At 38.3% G+C, this 23,306-nt stretch overlaps 1 protein-coding gene and 1 long non-coding RNA gene across 2 annotated transcripts; both read right to left on the bottom strand.

The window, feature by feature from the left end:
- Nucleotides 1-843: 843 nt before the first annotated feature.
- Nucleotides 844-3,418, bottom strand: LOC127530064 (uncharacterized). The gene is made up of 2 exons (XR_007936596.1): nucleotides 3,023-3,418; nucleotides 844-2,963 (listed from the first exon to the last, which is right to left on the bottom strand). It is a non-coding gene; the product is annotated as an uncharacterized LOC127530064 (long non-coding RNA).
- A 1,536-nt stretch (nucleotides 3,419-4,954) lies between these two features.
- Nucleotides 4,955-22,910, bottom strand: stmnd1 (stathmin domain containing 1). The gene is made up of 5 exons (XM_028817264.2): nucleotides 22,758-22,910; nucleotides 12,337-12,475; nucleotides 12,047-12,183; nucleotides 11,362-11,496; nucleotides 4,955-6,546 (listed from the first exon to the last, which is right to left on the bottom strand). The coding sequence occupies exons 1-5, from the start codon at nucleotides 22,893-22,895 to the stop codon at nucleotides 6,256-6,258; spliced, it is 840 nt and encodes a 279-aa protein (XP_028673097.2). The 5' UTR covers nucleotides 22,896-22,910; the 3' UTR covers nucleotides 4,955-6,255.
- Between the last annotated feature and the right edge of the window lie 396 nt (nucleotides 22,911-23,306).

Here is a 23,306-nt window from a genome sequence, read left to right as displayed (position 1 = left end):
GCTCTGTGGCTAAGGATCTGCCCCGGCAATCGGAAGATTGCCAGTTTGAATCCCATAAACGCTAAAAGTGACTCTACTGCAATCGCTCTGTCCTGGGTGTGCCATTAACGTGCAAGCAGGTCTTCCAACTTGCAAGGGAATATTTGATGGAGGGGGTGGCAGGATTGGTACTCCAGCCAAAATAAAAAACCTCACACTATTCCATTTGAACTTGTGTGGTGCTGAGGTGTCACTCATTGTACGTCTGTGCTCAGGTCCTAATTTGGGATCCTGAGGTGGTTCAATGTGCGGTGGGGGTGGCAACACGCTGTATTGGCATGTGCTCCCAACACCCTCAATGCATTGCATTTGTCATTCCAGCAGATGGCACATCACAAACATTTGTAATAAGAAAATGCATTGCATTTGTTATTCCAACAGATGGCACCTCACAGACATTTGTAATAATAAAATGCATTGGATTTGTCATTCCAACAGATGGCACCTCACAGACATTTGTAATAATAAAATGCATTGGATTTGTCATTTCAACAGATGGCACATCACAAACATTTAAAATAAAAAAAAATGCTTTGCATTTCACATTCCAGCAGATGGTGAATCACAAACATTACTACTGCTTTTATGAATCCCATACCAAATGGCACATAACAGATCTAGGAAAAGGATGGACACACAAACACCTATTTATTAAGGTGAATTATATTTTTTTAAATATATAGAAAAAAGGGTTTATCTTATAAATTTAGAAGTATTTCTCTTGGCTCTCTCTTATTTTTAGGAGCTGAATGTCCTTGTATTTGGTATATTCTTTTGCAAAGAATTAAAAAATAAAACCCAACATCAAATTTCTCCCATGCTTTTATTGTGGTTTGAAATTTAATACAGAATATATTTTTCTGGATGGCAGCCTCTCAAGATTATTACCCGCATTAGACCTCCTAATTGTCTTTCATGCTCAAAATTAACACTCTGTTCATTGGGACAAGTTTGTAAAATAACGAATGGTATAAAATGTCTATCTATCTATCTATCTATCTATCTATCTATCTATCTATCTATCTATCTATCTATCTATCTATCTATCTATCTATCTATCTATCTATCTATCTATCTATCTATCTATCTGTCTGTCTGTCTGTCATTTTACATACAATATTTTTTTAATTGAAACAATAACATAAAAGTTACAACTGATTCAAATTGTAGAAGTTGTTAGCAAACCCACCAATGCCCTTTATACTGTATATCTGTTTGTGTGTGGTACAATCTAACTTGGTAGTGTCTTGGTAGATTTTGTGTTTGGTGTGGTAGAGTTTAGCTTGGTATAATTGGCAGGCACCAGCCCATCACCAGTCTCACTCATGCACACACCCCACTCACTCACAGTGTCCAGACAAGTGTCAATGATGACCTAAAATACATGACTGTGTGATGTAGAAGGAAAAGCCCACATGGGACTGCATGAACATACAGACTCCACATGAGGTATTTTTTTAGCACTATAAGTTAAACTTGGCTAAAACCCCAAAGTTTTGTTTTTTACATTATCCGCTCCCTTTGGATACAGCTCTTATATTAGAATATTGGAGAGAACAGGCCATTTAACCCAACTAACCTTGCCAATCCTCTTGACCTGGTTGATTTATGAAGGTTTCTGAAGACCTTCTCCCCACCACAATACCTGGCAATTTATTCCCTGTGTCTATGTGAAGACACACTTTATATTCATCATTCCAACAGATGGCACATCACAAACATTTGTAGTAATAAAATGTGTTGTGTTTGTCATTCCAACAGATCGTGCATCATTTTACCTAAAGGCCTACAAGCTACACCTCAGTCAGACCAGGGAATCAAATACAACAGTGAATAATAATGATTAAGTAAAAATCGTAAATGAATGCAATGCGTTTACTTTGAAAGCACCTTTCATTATGGCCTGTGATTAGATGAAGATCCTGCCATTAATATAGGACTTCTACGTGTCCCAAGAGAATGGAGTAGTAATGAGCATGGATGAGGAAGGCAATGAATTGGTTCTGAGATGTTTCGGTAAATAGGTGTAACTGAATATTGAAAATATTCCTTAGTGTTCACCTTTATGGTGGACAGACCTAATTTTACACTAAGAATTTAGTGGCACTGAGCCATTTCAGTCCTCTCAGTTCTGCAAATACAGCCCACCCACCACTAGGTGCTAACAATCACGGTGAGCTATGAGGTCTATACGGTGGGTCTAGCAAAATGTGGAGGGCAAACTGTACCAAGTGGGAACTTCTAATATTAAATATTCAATAAACAATCTCCTGTAATAAATATGTCATATATTTCCTTACAAATCTCCATATTAATTTTTGTGTTTAAGCTTGTGAGGAACACTATGTCCAGTACATGAATGAAGTCCCTAGATCTGGGTGTTAGCAATGCCAGCTACTATACCATTCTGCTAAATGAAGGAGCCAATCCTGAACAGGGTGCCAGTCAGGGGCATTTGTAAGATTTGCAGGTATCACGGTCAGGGGACTGGTGGGGTCCTCCTTGAAGGGTCGATGCTGTGATGGGACACTCCACCAACTGTCCGCGGCACTTTCCCATTGAATAGAACTCTGAATCATGATTCTGTGTGGCCCAAAATGGGTCGCAACCCATAGTTTAAGAAACTATGATATATATATATATATATGTGTGTGATTTTTCCTACAAATTCAACATCCTGTGTTCAAATCCCAAGCCCTGTCATTTTCTCCACAGACTTTGCACGTTCTCCTTGTGTCTATGTGCATGTTACATTTGCTGGCTCTTCCAAATTGACCCATTATGACTGATAATGAGAAGCATCCAGCTGCAGAGCGACAGCACCACAACAAAGGCCTATACCAGCAACTCTACACAGGCATTGTCATGGTGGAATTGTTATCAGCGCATATCTCTATTATATGCTAACAACACTAACCCCTATCCTCAAATTACCCCTAATCTTAATTCTTCATGCTACATGCCAACCACACAAACCCCTAACGTTAACTTCTATCATTAAAACTGCTGGTGTAAGACCTGGTGCTGCAGCTCTGCTGTTGGATTATCATTGCCAATACTGGGCCTTAGGAAGGACTGCAAACAGTGGGGTCAGGATGGGGCGGTTTATGGCTGGGGGCTTCAGAGGCTTAAGCCCCTGATCTATTTCTCAATCATATGCTACTTTAATAGCGGTAATACCCTGATCTTTTTGTACATTGTTGTTTTAATATGGAGGATGTGTGACAATTCAACAAAACAGTGAAAATGGTGATTAGTTAACATGCGTTATTATTGCACCTCAAGTCAGGCAGGATGATTACAAAACTCACCTCTCAGTCTCTGCCAAGTATTCACTCTGAACAAAAGGAACTCAACACACCTTCTGAAAACAAATGCACTAAATCTATAAAGCATATTGTGACAAACAAAGTATCTATCTATCTATCTATCTATCTATCTATCTATCTATCTATCTATCTATCTATCTATCTATCTATCTATCTATCTATCTATCTATCTATCTATCTGCCTACTATGCTGAAATTAAAGTCTATCTATCTATCTATCTATCTATCTATCTATCTATCTATCTATCTATCTATCTATCTATCTATCTATCTATCTATCTGCCTACTATGCTGAAATTAAAGTCTATCTATCTATCTATCTATCTATCTATCTATCTATCTATCCTCACAGGTGGCGCAGTGGTAGTGCTGCTGCTTTGTAGTAAGAAGATTGTGGGTTCGGTTCCTCCCTGTGTGGATAGTGCTTTGAGTACTGAGAAAAGCGCTATATTAATGTAACTTATTATTATCTATCTATCCTGCCTACTATGCTAAAATTAAAATCTATCTATCTATCTATCTATCTATCTATCTATCTATCTGCCTACTATGCTAAAATTAAAATCTATCTATCTGTCCTCACAGGTGGTGCAGTGGTAGTGCTGCTGCTTTGCAGTAAGGAGATTGTGGGTTCGCTTCCCAGTTCCTCCCTGTGTGGATAGTGCTTTGAGTACTGAGAAAAGCGCTATATTAATGTAACTTATTATTATCTATCTATCCTGCCTACTATGCTAAAATTAAAATCTATCTATCTATCTATCTATCTATCTGCCTACTATGCTGAAATTAAAGTCTATCTATCTATCTATCTATCTATCTGCCTACTATGCTGAAATTAAAGTCTATCTATCTATCTATCTATCTATCTATCCTCACAGGTGGCGCAGTGGTAGTGCTGCTGCTTTGTAGTAAGAAGATTGTGGGTTCGGTTCCTCCCTGTGTGGATAGTGCTTTGAGTACTGAGAAAAGCGCTATATTAATGTAACTTATTATTATCTATCTATCCTGCCTACTATGCTAAAATTAAAATCAATCAGTCTATTTATCTATCTTGCCTACTTTACTAAAATTGAAATCTACTTATCTATCCTGCCTACTATACTAAAACAGTTGTCTGATATCTCTAATGCACATATTGAAGTTGTTTTTTACTTCAAAATCTGGATTAAAAAATTATAAGCTTTTCAAGTTTTATTAATAATAAATGTTAGTTTTAATTCTGTAAAATTTCTTGATGTCAGCTCCTAGCTTTATGTGATCTTTTCCCAGCTTCCTTAGGGAGAAATATCCAGTAGTGACGCTTTAAAGTGGGTGGCATGGTTTTGCAGAGGTCCTCATTACTACCGACTCAGATTTGAGTTTCAGTTCTTGTTCATGGGGGGTCTGCACGTTATCCCCATTTGAGTTGGTTTCCTTCCACTTACCCAAAGATGTGTACATTAGTGGGCCCTGTGGTGTCCAAAACTGGGTCCTGCCATCTGCCCAGTGTTACAGCTCTCTGAGGCCATGAATTGAATTATGCAAGTTTGAGAATATTGAATATTTTATCATAAATCAGAGTGTTTTTGACTAGTCAGTGAGTGAGCTCTCATGCAAAAGTTTAATTTTATATTCAGTTCATTTCTTTTTGTAAAGCAGTCACTTGATGTGGATACAAGTGCATCCACTTGTACATTTTATTCTTCTGGAAGAAAGAGCTTAAAAAGATGTCCAATAAACAATTTAAACACATTTTCTACAGGGGTTAGTTTGTGATGAAGCCTCATGGTTTCACAAAACAGAGTATGACATCCTAGCCAGGTCGATGACTTGTCAGTATGCGATTTGCATTCATTCCACCACCCAAAGATGTGGGAGTCTGGTTCGTTAGTACATGTAAACATGTCAGAGAAGAGGTTGAATGTGACAATATGCTTGCATGTGCCCTGTGAAGGACTGGCACCTCATTTGTAGGTTCCGTCTTATAAAAAGTGGATGGGGAAATGAATGAATGGTGTTGAGTGTCACTGAAAGGAACAATTGGACAACATTTTCTGATAATATATACCATCTACTCCACAGGGTGTCTTGTGGGTGCCTTCTGTCAATTAGATGTGGTATCTCATATGACTGTCAACTTGTCAGAGCCTATCATATCCCATGGCAGTGTTGAGTAACTCCCATGTTCACCTACAACTGTAGAAAACCAGCTGTACGTCAGCAGAAAAGGAATAAAACAGAAATGGCTTGTGAAGCTCTCAAGGAATGTGTTTGGCCTTACATTTCTTTAATGTTTGCAGTATCTAGAAGTAAATGGTGGACAACTAGTCTGAGGTCCTTTTTAATTGTTGAAAAGAGGCTGCATTGTGGGAAAAATCAGTTGTCAAAATTAAGAAGACGCAGATGAAAAAATATAATAAGAAATATACACCACATTTCCTAGATGTCTAAAACACACGCTATTATGTATTCCTAACCTCACTGATAATAACTGAAAATACGGTCTGAAATGAAAGTATTGGCCTCTAGTTAACTGTTTGCAACTAAAGCCAACAGCCATAAGCTCCCTGGGACACAGACTGAAAACCCCTGTTAAAGAAACAAAGCACATCTCCCATGTTACCGCTCAACACGTACCAATTTCACAGTGTAAATCAGAATTGGAGTGATGGTGGGTTTGGAGGAAAAACACAGACATTTTACAATGGACAATGCTCGTTGGCATCATTTTCACGTTCAGTAATGAAACTTCATATGTTATTCATCCCTAAACCTAGGAAGGATTTTGGCACTTTAGCGTTATTGATAGCTTACACATTATATCAATATAAAATCAAGTCAGACATATTAAAAATGGGAATGTCTGAACTATCACACTAAGCAAATGAGAAATAACACTTAGTGCTCATCAAAACACATCATCCTTATCATCAGGTGTCTGGCTTGAAAAACGAAATCCTGGGTCTAATTCCAAGGCCCCAAAGTCATTGGATTTTTCTGAGTCTTCATCACTCTCTGGGCTCTTCCTTGAAGAAGCAAGACGTTCTCCCTCCAGTGATGTTTTTGGTCGAATCCTCCCTTCCCCTTCATTCTCCAAAGACATGTCTGTTTGTGAGAAGGGACGAAACTCCATGCTAGTTATACTTCTGCCGATCCCCTTTTCAGTTCGAAGTCTTTTCTTCAGCTCTTCTTCCTTAGTCTGGACAAGATAAAGTGAAACAAGGAGATAAAACAATGCATATGAATTGTCTTGCTTTATGCGTGTCCCTGATAAGTGTGAAATCATTCAGTTATGGCACCTCAATAGTCATGTCAGCTCTTGGCTGTCAAAGACCAACGTTTGTTGCACGCATTGTAGGGCATACCAAAGTGGGACGTACCACTAACCGGACGAATCGCCCTAGAGGAACAATGGATGGATTGGCCTGCAGGGCGGAAAGATAACTCTGTTCCCAGTCGGTATAAAATAATGGATGGACCAGTGGAAGCTGGAACTTGGGAGTGGTTCCATCCTCATGTATTAGGTGGCAGTGGCCCTTGTATGAGAACTTAGTTGGGACACCTGCAGGGGTGCTTGGGAAATGGAGTCCGGAAGTGCAGCCCTGTAGGGGTTCCTTGGGATCGGTAGAGGGCGCTGTTGGTGGAGAACCACCCTACTTTGTCTATGGCCCGGAAGTGCTTCCTAGAGGAGACAGAATGGTACCGGAAGCATTCTCAGGTCCAGCATAAAAGGAAGCCTGCTGCCACACAAAGATGTGTCAGAGTCAGAAGGCAGTGGAGGCAACAAAGGTAGACGAGGAGGGAGAATTGAGGATTATTGAATATTTATCACATACTTGTGGCTTGTTGTTGAGAGAGGATTGGGGAAAAGTGCCTGGAAGGAGAATTAAAATCCACTATTTTATTCTATTAATGTGTGCTGTATTACTGGTTCTGTGGTTTGGGGCTCTCTGGCGCCCTCATGTGGTCACAGCATTTACATTTCAATCTTTATCTTATCTCTCTCTCTCTCTCTCTCTCTCTCTCTCTCTATATATATATATATATATATACAGTGCTCAGCATAAATGAGTACACCCCCTTTAAAAAGTATGAATTTAATCAGTAGCTCAATGAACAAAAGAACAATGTCCAAAATTTTCACAAGGCTGAGTTTTATTGAATACTTGTTAAACTCCATAACATGAAATTAAGGTTAATAATATAACTTAGATCACAAAATCTTCAGTTTCACTCAAATTGGTTGAAGCAAAAATGAATACACCCCGCAACAAAAACTACTACATCTAGTATTTTGTATGACCACCGTGATTCTTAAGGACAGCACCAAGTCTTCTAGGCATGGAATGAACAAGTTGGCGACATATTGCAACATCTATCTTTTTCTATTCTTCAAGAATAACCTCTTTTAGAGCCTGGATGCTGGATGGAGAGTGATGCTCAACTTGTCGCTTCAGAATTCCCCACAGGTATTCGATTGGGTTCAGATCTGGAGACATACTTGGCCATTCAATCACCTTCACCCTGTTCTTCTTCAGAAATGCAACAGTAGCTTTAGATGTGTGTTTTGGATCATTGTCGTGTTGGAAAAGTGCACGACGACCAAGTGCACGGAGTGATTGCAGCATCTTCTCCTTCAATATAGAGCAGTACATTGTTGAGTTCATGATACCATCAATGAAATGCAGCTCCCCAACACCAGCAGCACTCATGCAGCCCCACATAAGGACACTGCCACCACCATGTTTCACTGTAGGCACAATGCATTTTTCTTTGAAATCCTCACCTTTACGACGCCATGCAGTTTTGAAACCATTAGTTCTAAAAACAGTGATCTTGTCTCATCACTCCAGAGTATAGAGTCCCAGTAGTCTTCATCTTTTTCAGCATGGGCCTTAGCAAATTCTAGGCGTGCTTTTTTGTGCATGGGCTTTAGGAGAGGCTTCCTTCATGGACGATACCCATGCATGCCATTCCTCTGCAGTGTGCGCCGTATTGTGTCACGGGAAACAGTCACTCCAGTTTGGCTTTCTACTGCTCTAGCTAACTGCAGTGAACTTGCATGCCGATTTTCTTCAACCCTTCTCATCAGAAGACGCTCCTGTTGAGATGTTAACTTCCATGGACAGCCTGGACGCCTCTGTAAGATGGTTGCACTTCCATCTTTCTTAAATTTTTGGATCACTTTTGCTAAAGTATTTTGACTGATATGTAAAGCTTTGCTGATCTTCTTGTAGCCCTCACCTTTTTTGTGTAAAGTAATGATTTCCTTTCTCAGATTTTTTGACATTTCTCTTCCATGTGGAGCCATCGCTGACAGCATGAAATGGGAAGGGCTTTTCTTTGTTAAGTAATGCCCTTGAATAGTCACCTGTCTGCTGGACACCTCTTGAATGAATCATTAGACTCACCTGTGGTTGAATGCCTGTTAATTGGACTTTTGTAGTCTTAAGTGTGGCTTTTCTCCTAAGACTATAATTGGGGTGTACTCATTTTTGCTGCATGGGCTTGAATGAATTTGTTAGGATAATCACTTTTTTGTGTGTGCAAATTAACAAATCTTGTTTGCAATCAGTGGCCCACATTTGTGGGATTATTTTGTAGTACAGTATCTCATAGACAATGTTGATACTGAAAGGAAACTAAAGGTTTTCTGACAAATGTAGTGGGGTGTACTCATTTATGCTGAGCACTGTATATATATATATATAATCCATCGTCTTTCTGTCTGTATGTCTGTCCGCTTTTCACAAGAGAACAACAACATTACGGTTGATGTAATAGGTCATAGTTCACTTGCGGTGCCAATTTATCTGTGTGAATAAGAGAGACACGCAGCAGGCCAAAGGTAAGGGAGACGGGGCCCTCCTCACTCACGTGCCAGCCGAGGTGCATAGCTAGCGAACGAGAGAACTACTTAACGGATTTATATCAGGGTTTTTTCTGGAAATTGCTTGAACATTCCGGTTGATTTTGCGACTTCTCTCATCGTGCTAAGAATCATAGTTTGCTTGCAGGATCGAAATATTCACGTTAACCCGAGACAGAGGCTGCGGTACGAGGGAAGGGGGAAGCGTGACATCAGGAGTGGGGAGTCGGTCTACCTCTGCGTTTTGGGGGGTATTATGCCTCTGCTTAGCTAGCGATACCTTTTTGTTTATTGATTTTTAAAGTTTGGCCTGTTTGACTACTACGCGGGTGGAGCCGTGGGGGATGGCTAGTACTGTATATATGAATTTGGACAAATACAATACAACAGAGTACAATTAAACTCATAAGAGAGTTAAAGGTAAAACATTATTTTGATTTCATTAACTGTTAGCCAAATTCCTTTGTCTTTGTGTTTGTACATCCTCTCCCCTGTAATCATACACCCAGATTTCAGCATAAAATAACACTGCAGAACCGGGGAACCAGAACTTGTCCCAGCAGCACTGGGTGAAACATACAAAGCAAATCTGGATGGGATACTAAATGACTGCATGGCACATTACGAAAATTGTTCACCCCACTCACTGGGTAAAAAGCAACCAAAAGTTTTCAGTCCGGTCATATCTCTTATATATATTTCTCTTCTGGTTCATCCTGTTTCCACTTCAAAACCAGTCCCGCCCACACGCAGTCGACACGGCATTTCTCGATTCCATGTCATGCACTATACTGGGCTGCTGAGCGCAATACATCCAACAAGTACTCGAGGTGCTGCCACAACGGTAAAGTAGCTTTACCACCCTTGCGGGAGCCACCTGTGTCTTTACAACAGCTTCTTACACAGCAAACATCAGAAGCTAAAAATTATCGTGAACACATTCGAGAATACAACTCTTCTCTAGCGTTTGCTTCCATGGGTGCATAGATAACTCAACATCCTGGCCACGGACCGTACTGTTTTAAAATACATGTACAAATTTATCACCAAATCTCTCCACTATACGCTAACACTTCTATCTCTCCAGGATATGGACAGTTGTATGTTTTTGACACAGCGCAAGCTACTGAAGTATGATTACAAAATAAAGCAAACTCTGCATGCAGCAAAAATTTACTTCTCCAGCTAGATTCCATGCTCAGAACCATCTACCCCTTCGCTAAATCATACAAACACATGAATGAAATCGCTCAGTCTAATCCAACAGCATCTGTATGAATGGTTTTCAAGGAAAACCCTAGGCAGGGTTTACGACGATACAATGCCTCGACATGTCACACCGATGTTGCAGCGATTTTCATCGGAGAAGACGGCAAACTGCCTGCCGAAAGGGACATTTGCATCTATCCCATAGGCAACTCCTGTAAACAGATTTCCACACGCAATATGAATTGCGATCCTGTGATTTATCCACTTTTATTCTCTTACGGAGACATTGGCTGGCACAAAGATTTACAACATGTTCCCGATAAAAGAACTGCCAAGCGAATAAGGCTTACTCAATGCCAATTTTACGTGTACAGATTAGCAATGAGGAATACATTTAGTATTTTGCACTCCAGCGGCAAACTATTCCAACAGTATGTCGTAAATGCGTATGTTAAAACAGAGGGCACGCGTCTCAACTATCTCAGATTACTTCAACAAGATCTGCGCGTGGAACAATACAAAGGACTATCACATGCACTGCAAGCAAACGCTGAAAATAACAACGTATGTGTAGGCAAAATGATCATATTACCGTCCACATTTCCAGAAAGTCCAAGATACATGCAACAAAACTAGCAGGATGCCATGGCCATAGTACGTAAATTCGGAAAGCCTGATTTATTTATCACTTTCACATGTAATCCTGCTTGGCCGGAAATTCCACATGCACACTGCGTTTTTCAAGAAGTACTTATTTCTTCTTGATTTCTGAATTCCTTTCTCACCGTTTTCCGTTCCTATTCTTACACCGCCGTATGCTACGGTGGGCATCGGCTAGTATTATTTAAATGTATAATAATAACAAGGGTTTCACATATAGATGCATCCTATCACATTTTAATTTAATTGGAAGGAATACAATGACATGAATTTTACCTTTCGTCGTTCCTCTACTGCCCGCATTTTGTTTTCAATCTCCTCTTTTGTTACAGGTTTTTGTTTTTTGTGTTTGGTCTTCAGTTTCTCCAGGTGCAGAGGAGGTTTCTTCAGCTGTTTTTCAGTGGTCTCCACCTACACATAAACGAGACCAGTGAAATGGGGGACTATATTTTATGTGAATGTTAACCCTCTGTCCTTCCAGCTCTTCATAACAAACACTAATGAACATGTTCCTCTCTATTTATAGACAAACATATAAATACCATATGAAGGACTGAGCCTCCAGCTTCCATCAAGATCAGATCTCCTGACCAGCAGAAGCACTAAGGTGTAACTGGCACATCAGGTCGATTTTGTCTTATTTTTATATTATATATTCATGATAATGGGGAAATAAATGTTACTTCACAAGGAACCCCAACACTTCTATTTGATTGTTTTTATTTATTTTACAAGACCATTCTCTTATTTCTTTTCTATTATTCTACAAGCACAAAATCTTCTTTGTGCAAAATTATCAGATAGCAAAAACACCTTTGGAACTGAAGAGTTTCCAAGAGAAAGCTTGGTTTTGAAGGAAATTTGAAGGATTCCTCCATGACTATTATCACTTTTAAGACTTTCTTGTCAATAAACATCTCAAAGTCTACGTATCTTGGCACCCTTCAACAAAACACCTTACCATAACATCGTATGCTTCTCCATTTTTCACAACAGTGTGCGACTTTTGGATAATTCCTTGCATTTGGAGTTCTTCAAGGATGTCCGATGACCTTTGTCTTTCTTTTGGTTCCTGAAGGAAAATTGGACCATTTACAGCTGGGGGAAATGAAAAACAAAAGACATTTTCAGTATTATTCATCTCAACACCAGGCCGTGGGGCTCATGAAAGTATATTACAAAATTACAGCATTTATGCAATTAGAAAACGTTGGCGATCAAAAGGAAGAAAATACCATTGGTCTTTCTTACGTCTGATTGGTGTTACTTTTTCCTGTATGGCACCTGGCAATTCATTTTCCAGCCCCAAGCCACTGTCTGTTGTTTGCTTTGATACAGCGGACCCTTCTCGGGTGCCAAGAGTTAGTTCATGGTGTGAAGAACGCTTCCTCTGAAATGTAAACACATTTAATTACTTTTTGTTATTTTATTTTAGTATCATGTATTCAAATTTCAACCTTTGGTTTCTTTTGTTATGAGAAACCATACAAATTGACCCCTTTTATTGGCTAATTAAAAGATTACAATATACAAGCTTTCGAGGCAAGTCAGGCCCCTTCTTCAGGCAAGATGGCCGGAGTTGCCTCGAAAGCTTGTATATTGTAATCTTTTTAGTTAGCCAATAAAAGGAGTCAATTTGCTTGGCTTCTCATTACATCCATAGTGGCTAACAAGGTACAACACCCTAGATTCTTTTGTTATTAATAGTTCATCTCCATGGTAGGCAACATAGATTAATAATAATAATAATTCTTTGCATTTATATAGCGCTTTTCTCACTACCCAAAGCACTCAGCAATTGCAGGTTAAGGGCCTTGCTCAAGGGCCCAACAGAGCAGAGTCTCTTTTGGCATTTATGGGATTCGAACAGACAACCTTCCGATTGCCAGTGTTGCTGCGTTCAAATTTTACTGCTTCATTACTTGATTTTGTTAATATTTGTAGAATAGTAGGGGGCTTTGCCCCCTGCTCACTTCGCTCACTCACTTCGCTCTGCATCTCGCGCGGCACACTTCTGTCATATCACCTGCAGTATGTCCATATATTCAATCTCTTTTCACTTTTACCTTTTCATCAATATCGCATTGAATTTTGATTCCGTGTTTAAAATTACATCATGACAACGCAACATATAACTTCCCGTGAGTGAATATCATTTCTTTCTCTCTACAAGAAATATGTCTGACAATAGCATTCACACAAATGAGAAATGATTTCTCTTGCGGGATTTCACTTTTACCAAACAAGAAATCTTTTAAGTCTCGCGGATACACCTCTTCATTGGGAAGAAACACTACTTTTTTTATCCCTGATGGCAACACAAATTAGAGAATCTACAAGTCTCTGACTTAAAGTTTAAATCCGAACAATATATCCGATCTCTTTTCGCTGTTCAGTTATTTCACCGAGTAATAATTTATGTTTGTTTGCACTAATACGATCTTTACTATTATTTTTTTGAGACTTTCGAATTTTCGTACTTCCATTATCTCTAAACTGCTCTGCATGTGTATCGCGCCAACATTTTTGGATTCTTTACGACGTTCTACTTTGTCATCTACTCTTTGTCTTTTATTTCCAGCCCTGGGCTTGGTTAAATCACTTGGCATAAAGACTCATCTCGCAGGAAGTGAAAGTGTCTTTCTGAGAAGATCACGTCTCGTCTCCTTCCAACCTCCCAAAGATTTTTTTTTTTTATAATATATAGAGAGATGTTGGAGTGAGGCGCACCATATATAAAGCACATTGAGATGCCCCTGACAATGGAAAGCATTATATAAAAATAAGATAACTTTTTTCCTCTTGTGTACAGACCAGGCACCATCTTGTTATCTGTGTGGAGATACACATTCTCTCTGTGTCTCCATTGCTACTCAAGTTGCTTTGCTTATCTCCAAAGACGTGTATACCAGCATTCGACTATGTACAAATCTTGGTAGTGTCTATGGTATTATGTACAATAATCGTCAATAAATAGCTGAATTTGTTTAGTTGGAGATCTAATACGTATAATGGGGTGTTTCTAGGTGTACAAGTAAATAAAGTTGAGTGATGAACTAACCCAGCCATAAAAATTATATACGTTACAGGCCGAACTCAACTTTAGGACAGACTAGTTTAGACTCGGCCAAACCAGTTTGCCAAAGCAGATAGGATAAACCTGGTCTGAACTAGACTATCCTGAAATCAATTTGGAGCTCCCAGGACAAACTGATCCGTTCGAGTCTAAACTACAGTATATACTCACGTTTAAATTTAAATGCTTGACTTTACCGTATAATTTCCGGTATACTCTAATGTTGGTTGTATAAGTCGAAAGCGGAAAACTCACGCTGTTGGTCCAAGAGATTATGACATGCTAACGCCCACCTGAGAGAGTAACCACGGAGCACATGTATTATGCCCACGTGACCACACGGTGATACCCAAACTATTCTGAAGTGACGTTTGCACTGTTTTGTGCTTGTTGTATCTCACACCCTCATACACCTTTATTGTAAGAGCATCCCTTATCTACGATGGCGCGTTCAATCAGAAGAAAATATGAAGCTGGTTTTAAGTTAAAAGTCTTTGAAGTGGCGAAAGAAATTGGTAACTGCGCTGCTGTAATAAAATTTGATGTGTCTGAGAAACTGATGCGAGATTGGAGGAGGCAAGAAGATGAAAAAAAAAATTTAAGTGTCGTATTTTTGAATGGGCGTATAAGTCGGGGTCTGATTTTATGATCGATTTTTCGGGTTTCTGGACCCGACTTATACAAGAGTATATACGGTACTTTGGCCTGCAATCGTACTTTCCTAGGCCAAACCGATTCATCCTATTGCACTTCTGACATACTGATGTCCCTTACAATGGAAAACATTATATAAAAAGATATATTTTTTCCTCTTATGTAATGACATTTTTCTTACATTTCTTTTAAGTTCTTGTAAGTCCGAACGAAATAAACTGTCATGTGTGGTTTTTTTTTAAAAGCTCTACATAAATCTAACCATCATGGTGTGACTTGGGCATCCAGAAATGCCATTAAAGTCATTGGATTTCATTCAAGCAGCACGTCAGCAGGTGAAAATCTCATGATTGTCTTACCCATGGCGAGACTAGTCACCAAGATGACTGATACACCTGTACAGGATCATGGAAATGTGTTATCTTTAAACAGATTGAGCAACATGGAAACTAATCCTTAAACAATAAATGTTTCCAAGAGAATTCATTGTAAGCTGATTAAAAGCAACATTAATGGCATTTTAAATATCAAATATTATTTGGATTAAAGATTAAAAATCATCACTGACCTGATGCAAACTTCATTTTCTTTTGTTTTAACTGTGGTTTTATCTGATGGTTTTATCCATTTTGACTAACAAATCACACTGGTATGATTTTTTTTCCACAGCATGTGCACTGAGAGGTGAAGTGAGACCCACGGAGTGACTAAGTATTTGAGATTAAATATTTTACAGTAAAATACGTTAGCTACTAGATCATGCTGTCTTAACACAACATTCTGAAACTGAAATAAGACAGTTCTGAGTCGTGGGGTTTGTGCTCATCCTGGCATTAGGTGCAGGGCAAGAACCAGCTTTGGACAGGATACCAGTCCAGCACAGTGTCAACTCAAGCACTCATCCACATTCACACTATGGTGGGACCAGGCTTAGAGTGGACAGTTAGCCTAAATATTAGAAGTGCAGGAGAAAACATGACAAACAGAACCTACAAGGATTACAATCCAGCATGGGATTCAAACCCCTTTAAGCAGCATTACTAACCAGTGCATTATGGGGCTCATTTTACATCATTTACTATAATTTAGGATTTGGCTAATGGTACTGTGCAAATTGTTGAAATTAAATACTGAAGAAAGGAAGCACATGACAACATACCATAACCTTCTCTAAGACTGCGTTATTCTGAGCTGGGTTGCAGGGAGCTGGAGCCTATCCCAGCAAGCTGGGGTACCAGGGTGAGCACACTCACACACAACACACTCTCCAAGGCCAACTTAGCATCGCCAAACCAACAAAACATGCATGTCTTTGGACTGCAGGAGGAAACCCATACAGACACAGGGAGAACATGCAAACTCTACATAGCAAGGACCCAGAATGTGAATCCTGATCTCCATATTTCTTCCACATATTAAGTTTTAAATACAAATATATGTAAATACAATACATGATATGTAACAGTTTATGTTGTTCATGTTATACCACATCCATAAGGCCAGATTCAAATCCCAGCCAGCTCACTGTCTGTGTAGAATTTTCACATTCTTTACAAGTCTGTGTTGATTTCTTCTTATCTGCCATAAATGTGCATGGTAGGACGATTGTGAACATTATAATAAGCTTGTGAACACGGCTGCTCCACTCCATGGACTAGAATCCCAACCCAGGGTTGGTTACTACTCATGTTGTTGCAAAAGGCTCTGATCTCCTTGTAACAGAAAAGCAAACATTTCAACTCAAACTAGTGCCATAAAAGAGATGCTAAAGACTCAACTAAATGATTTATCTATTTTCAAACTCATTTCCTCAATTTCTGTGTATGTTTTCTTTTAGATTCCCAAAAGAAGACTCTAAACTGAGCCAGTATGAGTAACAACTCATGTGCATGTGAGCATGCTGTGCGATGGCCTCTTACTTAGAGTTGGTTCCTACCTTGGTACCTGCTCATTGTGACAGCGAACAGGACAAGTAAGAAAAGAGCATGGATTGTAAAAACTACGACACTGACAGTTAAAAATCGTATTTTTTTTTTAAATCAATTTGCTAACAGGGTTGAAAAGTACACTGAAGAAGAAGGACTTGCTAAACCAGAAGACAATGATGCCCTGGAAACAAAGGTAAACACAATGCAGCTCGAAACAATTGGAATGCTAATCATATTGAGTTACGATTTGTTTGTAGCAGCAAACTCATTTAGGTTATCTACAATACACTCTTCAAGAACAATGTCAGGGAATGTCAAAGCCTGTGACACAAAGACAGGCTCTACCAAGGTATTATTAACAGTGATGAAATGAATTAACTGTCCTCATCGCTAAGTGAACAATTACTAAAGTCGCTCTACACATCTTATAAGGCTTCTGAATTTGTCTGAACTGGGGTCACCGGTTAGTAACCTAGCTTGGTTCTGCTCTCAGTCTACAGAGTTAAGAAACAGTCCTCAAAATGTGATGATTTAAGTATAAAAAATTGGATCTGTCTATTTGATATACATTATAGTGCCACTCACACAGATATAGATAAATAGATATTGATAGATAGATATGAAAGGCACTATATAATAGATAGATAGAGTTGTGAAAGGCACTATATAATAGATAGATAGATAGATAGATAGATAGATAGATAGATAGATAGATAGATAGATAGATAGATAGATAGATAGATAGATAGCTTTCTTTTAATTTTAGCATAGATAGATAGATAGATAGATAGATAGATAGATAGATAGATAGATAGATAGATAGATAGATAGATAGATAGATAGATAGATAGATATGAAAGGCACTATATAATAGATAGATAGATAGATAGATAGATAGATAGATAGATAGATAGATAGATAGATAGATAGATAGATAGATAGATAGATAGATAGATAGATAGATAGATAGATATGAAAGGCACTATGTAATAGATAGATAGATAGAGTTGTGAAAGGCACTATATGATAGATGGATAGATAGATATGAAAGGCACTATATAATAGATAGATAGATAGATAGATAGATAGATAGATAGATAGATAGATAGATAGATAGATAGATAGATAGATAGATAGATAGATAGATAGATAGATAGATAGATAGCTTTTAATTTTAACATAATAGGCAGGATAGTGTGGAAGATGAATGTTCTCCTCACTCCTTTGTACAAATGCATGTCTGAGAAGGCAGCTTTATGAAACCATTCAGCATGCTTTGCTGAGCAAACAGAACAAAAATATTTGTCTGTTGACTCAAGGTCTAAGCATTCCACACATGAGTCAGCCTTATCACGTTTTCCCTTAGCTTACATTTGAACGCCATAACAAAGGAGCCAAGAAAATCAGCTCGCACAGGGGCATTTTAGAAACTCAAGGATTTTGTAAAATAAAATTGTCGACTGTTGCATCTCATAATGATATTAAATCACGCATTCTAGGGGTATAAAAACTTGTCCCACCCAAAAAAGAGGGATCAGAAGAGCCCTGAAGCTGTCATGTAACTTTGATTACCTGCTTTTCTGAAACTCTACTCACTGTGATGCTGCAAAATAAAGCTGCTATATAACCACACCTGCTGTCATGTCTGAAGTCTTCGTCCATAATACATAGATAGATAGATAGATAGATAGATAGATAGATAGATAGATAGATAGATAGATAGATAGATAGATAGATAGATAGATAGATAGATAGATAGATAGATAGATAGATAGATAGCTTTTCATTTTAGCATAGATAGATAGATAGATAGCTTTTCATTTTAGCATAGATAGATATTAAATGGCTATGGGATTTAATACAAGTTTTATTTCAGTTCTTAGGAACAAATGTGCTTTCCAGAGTTTGTTAAGTTTTATTTAGAATTGTTTTATTATTAAAGCATCTCTGTGAAAACCAGCACAAAGGTATGAAATAAGTTGTTCTGGTGACTCCACCCATCCATCCATTATCCAACCTGCTATATCCTAACTACAGGGTCACGGGGGTCTGCTGGAGCCAATCCCAGCCAACAGAGGGTGCAAGACAGAAAACAAACTGTCTGGTGACTCATGCTTGTTAATAGAGTCAAGCCACTTTTGAAAATTTCTGATTTATTTCTCTTGACTGAAAGTAGAGGACTATCTATCTATCTATCTATCTATCTATCTATCTATCTATCTATCTATCTATCTATCTATCTATCTATCTATCTATCTATCTATCTATCTATCTATCTATCTATCTATCTATCTATCTATCTATCTATCTATCTATCTATCTATCTATCTATCTAATCATATAGTACCATCTATCATAATGACTATTTCTCTTTTAAATCTTATCCTTTAAAACTGCAATTAATAATCATGAGACACGAGGATACATGACAATTGTGCCCTAAAGAAGGCCTGTTATTTTATCTTATTTCACACATTTGTGCTGGTTATCACATAGATGCTTTAATAATAAAACACTTCTAAATATGCAAAGGGTAAAAGTTAACAACCTCTGGAAAGCATGTTTGTTCCTGAGAACTGGAATACAACTTTCATTAAATCCTTTAGCCATATAACATAGCTCTCTCCGACTGGTTAAAAAGCAAAGCAGGAGCTGCAGTGGGTGGGCGGACTACGTTTGATAATCCCTGACCTACGTGAAGCCATAAGCACCACTGACACTCTAAAGACAATCAAGGTGTATAGCAGCAAATTTGGTGCTTAGAAATATGAATACTGAAATCGGTCAGGAAAAAAGCAAAATGGCTGAGGTGATATTCTACATTTCTGTCTCATGAAAAATATTGGTATTAATTTACAACTAGGCTTTTTTTTTTTTTTTTGCTTTTCATAAGTAAGGATGCTTCTTACCTTACAGGCACTTTTTAATCTTAGGAATAGTTTTTCAAGTTGCAAAAATCAATTTATTTTAAAAGTGAAATATTCCTATTTAATACTTTATATATGGCAGCACAAATGTTAGTTTTTCAAGTTGCAAAAATCATTTTAAAAATGAAACATTCCTATTTACAATTTTAATAAACTGTAGGAAGCACTTCCTTATGCAAACTGGAATAAACTACCAAGACATGTAGCTGAAGCAGAAACCTTGACAGCCTTTCGGAAGTATCTGTATGAGATATTGGGACAGCTTAGCTATTAGCTAAACAGACGGGCTTGATGGACTGAGTGGTCTCCTCCTGTTTGTCAAACTTCTTACGTTTCTTACATTAAATTGTCCTGTTATGGGGCTAACACCTCTCCCAAAGATGGCTCTTTTCCCATGTTTGGCATTGTCTGGATAATTTCTGGCTTCTTATAACTTTGAACTGGAGGAGCAGAATAGCAGATGGAAGGTTATGTTATGTTGTCCATTCATTCAACCAACCATCTATTTATTGGGAAGACCAGCTTAATCCAGTTTTAGGGTCACAAGGATGCTGGAGTAAGCACAGCTCACAAAGCAGTAGCCAGTTGTTAAAATGGAAACAACCTACAGTTGGGGCACGTGCAGCATAGAGAGCCAATTTAAGAACTAATAAATATGGATATTGAGGTCTCAAGATTTTAACATTAGAATCATGCACATTTTACCCAAATATATATCACAATAAAATAAGACTCCAAATGTTTAATATCAGGCCTTGGGAAAAGTAGTTTATATTAAAGCTTCTGCTGTAAAAAGACATTTCAATACCTGCCAAAATATGTTTTTTGGTTATAGCTTAAGGTTCAAGTACATCTTTTATTTAGCTTTTTCTTTTTTGAACTTTTTATTACAGGCCTACTATATTTGACTTTTGTGCTTCTGAAGTGTTATGTGCTACCCAAGCAGAATTGTCATTTGTATCATGAATTATGCTGCATTTTAATAAATGTCAGGGCCCTGTTGAATTTAACATAATGCATATAACAAATTTTTGTATGTATTTTCTGCAACCACATTTTCCAAATAAATTTCATGTTATGGAAAGATGAAGAGATGAGATCTTCTGGCATTAGGTGTAGGTCAAAATATGTTCAATAAGTGGACAGAATAGTAATTAAAGCTAGGCAAAAAATACACTAGTTATCATTTTCCAAATAAAGTTATAAAACTAGAAAAAAAAAATTGATGAGGAACTTCCCTTATCTCTAGCATGAGGTAGGTATCGCTAATGAACATTTTAACAAAACCCTTGCAGAAAATAGGTAAAGGACATCATTAATGAAATTACAAGATAATTTAAACTTTACATTCATAATGAGTCGTGTCATATTAGTTTCTTGTCTGTAACTATTTAATGACATCAACAGCTTGTGTGTCATTGCATGCACAGTACATGTTAGAAGTCACAATTGCTTTTAATGAAGAACGACAGTTGTTGATTATCTGCATCCACAAAAACACACAAATAGATAAACACATAAATCTGTCTTCCTACTGACAAAATTGTATCTTTTATCAATGCAGGATTTTTGGAGCGATGACTAGGAAAAGTAAAGATAAAAATGTGAATAAGAAATTTATCTTCATACAATAATTTTGTTCAAGTAAGACAAATATAATTTAACATAAAGTAATAATTGTTCAATACTCCAACCAAAATTAAAGTTATTTTCAATTAGATTTTCCCTAATCATATTTGCTCTTCAATGCAGAAGATATGTGTTATTTATGTAACATTAATGCTCACTCATTTTTCAAAACTGATTATGGTAGTACAGAGTTGTGGGTCTTTGGGGTCTACAGAACTAAACCAGAATAGAATGCAAGAAGAAATGCCAGTCCATTTCAAGGCACATTTCCATATACACACTTGTACTCCTAGTGCACCATTTAAAGTACGGAAGTCATTTTAACCTGCACGTGTTTGGAATGTGGTTACAGTAATAAATTATATGTTTACACAGGCTCACATATATTAAAATATGTTGCATTCTGTCATGTTTCCTGCCTATCTCTATTTTTCCACATCTCAAAGCTATTGTTAGGTTAGCTGGAAACTCTAAATCGGTCGGGTGTGAGTTGCCCTATGACGGGCTAGTTCCCGGCTTACATTGAATGTTGTTGGGAAAGGCAATGCCACAATGCAGCCATGGACAGGGCATTTGGGACTGAAAAAGGATGGGTAGTTATACAGTAGTTATGTACATACAGTAATTAAACATTAAATTTGGATTGGAGTCCTGTCCAGTGATCGTTCCTGCATTGCGCCAGATTATTGCAGGACAGGCTGCAGCTTTCCCGCGATCCTGCCAAGGAATAGCGAGTTTGGAAATGGAAGGATGGGAATTTAAACCTTTAAACCTGTGAGGCAATGAAAACGGGACGATTTCATTCCTCATTTGTTGGGATGATCGCCGATATTTGCCATCACGTTTGTCCAAATATTCTGGAAAAGAGTCAAATGTTATTTTTAAATGAATCTAACCTGCAGTTCGTTTCAGCATCACTGAAAAAGCAATTAGGTAGCTATTTGTGCTCGCTTAGGTAAGATTGGTAAAGTATGTGAATTCCATTAAATTCAGCACTACATATAAATTACAGATGACAAAGAACAGAAAGTGTTATCGTGGGTGTCTGCTTCGCATCTTACACCTGCCTGCAAAGAACGATGACGACGATCCGAAGGTTTCACCTGCTCAAGCGCCACCAGAGGACACCCGAATAGTCGCACACTTGTAAGTTTGTGTCGTAAGAGCTGAAGACACCTTTTTATTTAAATAACTGATGGAATAACTATAATAACACACGACAGCTCGCGACCTTTACGTTAACAATGCTTCCTTGTGGCAGCGGAGAAGAACTAGCAAGCTGCGACAACTTTCCTTAAATGATGAGAGCACAGAACAGCTCGACCTGTAAATGCTGCCTACAGAGCGCTCGGCCATATAAACAGTACCGAGCTCTCGTTCTCTCGTGAGAGTTTCTGAAAAGTTCTCTACTCTCGCGTGCGATTCGCTCCCCTATTGCTCCGGCCGTGTCGTCTCTACCTTTGGGGTCTTGTCCGCCCAGCCATTTCGGCTTTCCGACGCTGGCTGAATCACCGCAGCGCTCCTCGAGTTCCCGCAGCCCATGATGGCTGCTGAAGTGTCACGGGTCGTGCTTCGCGCCCGGGCCACACGCTGCATTCTTATACAGCTTCTCCCGTTGCTATGGGCGCCCGAAGGTTGTCATGGGCTGTTGCCACAATAAATGTGACTTGACACTTGCCCTCGCCTTTGCTACTGTACTGCCCATTGTTGAGAAGTGACAAGGTGAAATATTTACGATGTTACACAACGGGATTGGTCGAGGTTGCTACTGGCGAATTCCAGGACACAAGAAAAGTTGGGCGACTGGCGGCCGTTCAATGCTCAACAAAAACATAACGAAGTGGAAATTACAAGGACTTGAGGAGTGACCGTCACAAAAGCTACAAAAACAAAGGAGAAATAGCACATTCTGATGATTGTGTCAAAGTATGATGCTGCATTGGTTACACACTTTATATGTATATATACAGTATATTTATATATGAAGTATGTATATATATATATATA

Source organism: Erpetoichthys calabaricus, chromosome 13 (assembly GCF_900747795.2).
Source record: "Erpetoichthys calabaricus chromosome 13, fErpCal1.3, whole genome shotgun sequence".
NCBI lineage: Eukaryota > Metazoa > Chordata > Cladistia > Polypteriformes > Polypteridae > Erpetoichthys > Erpetoichthys calabaricus.
This window is presented reverse-complemented; position numbering and strand designations above follow the sequence as displayed.

Coding starts and splice junctions, on each gene's coding strand:
- stmnd1 (XM_028817264.2), bottom strand. CDS start 22,895: ATGCAGCGTGTGGCCCGGGCGCGAAGCACGACCCGTGACACTTCAGCA. Junction 11,497..12,046: donor GAGAAGCATACGATGTTATG/GTAAGGTGTTTT, acceptor GTTTATGTGTAG/GTGGAGACCACTGAAAAACA. Junction 6,547..11,361: donor CAGTAGAGGAACGACGAAAG/GTAAAATTCATG, acceptor TATCTTGTCCAG/ACTAAGGAAGAAGAGCTGAA.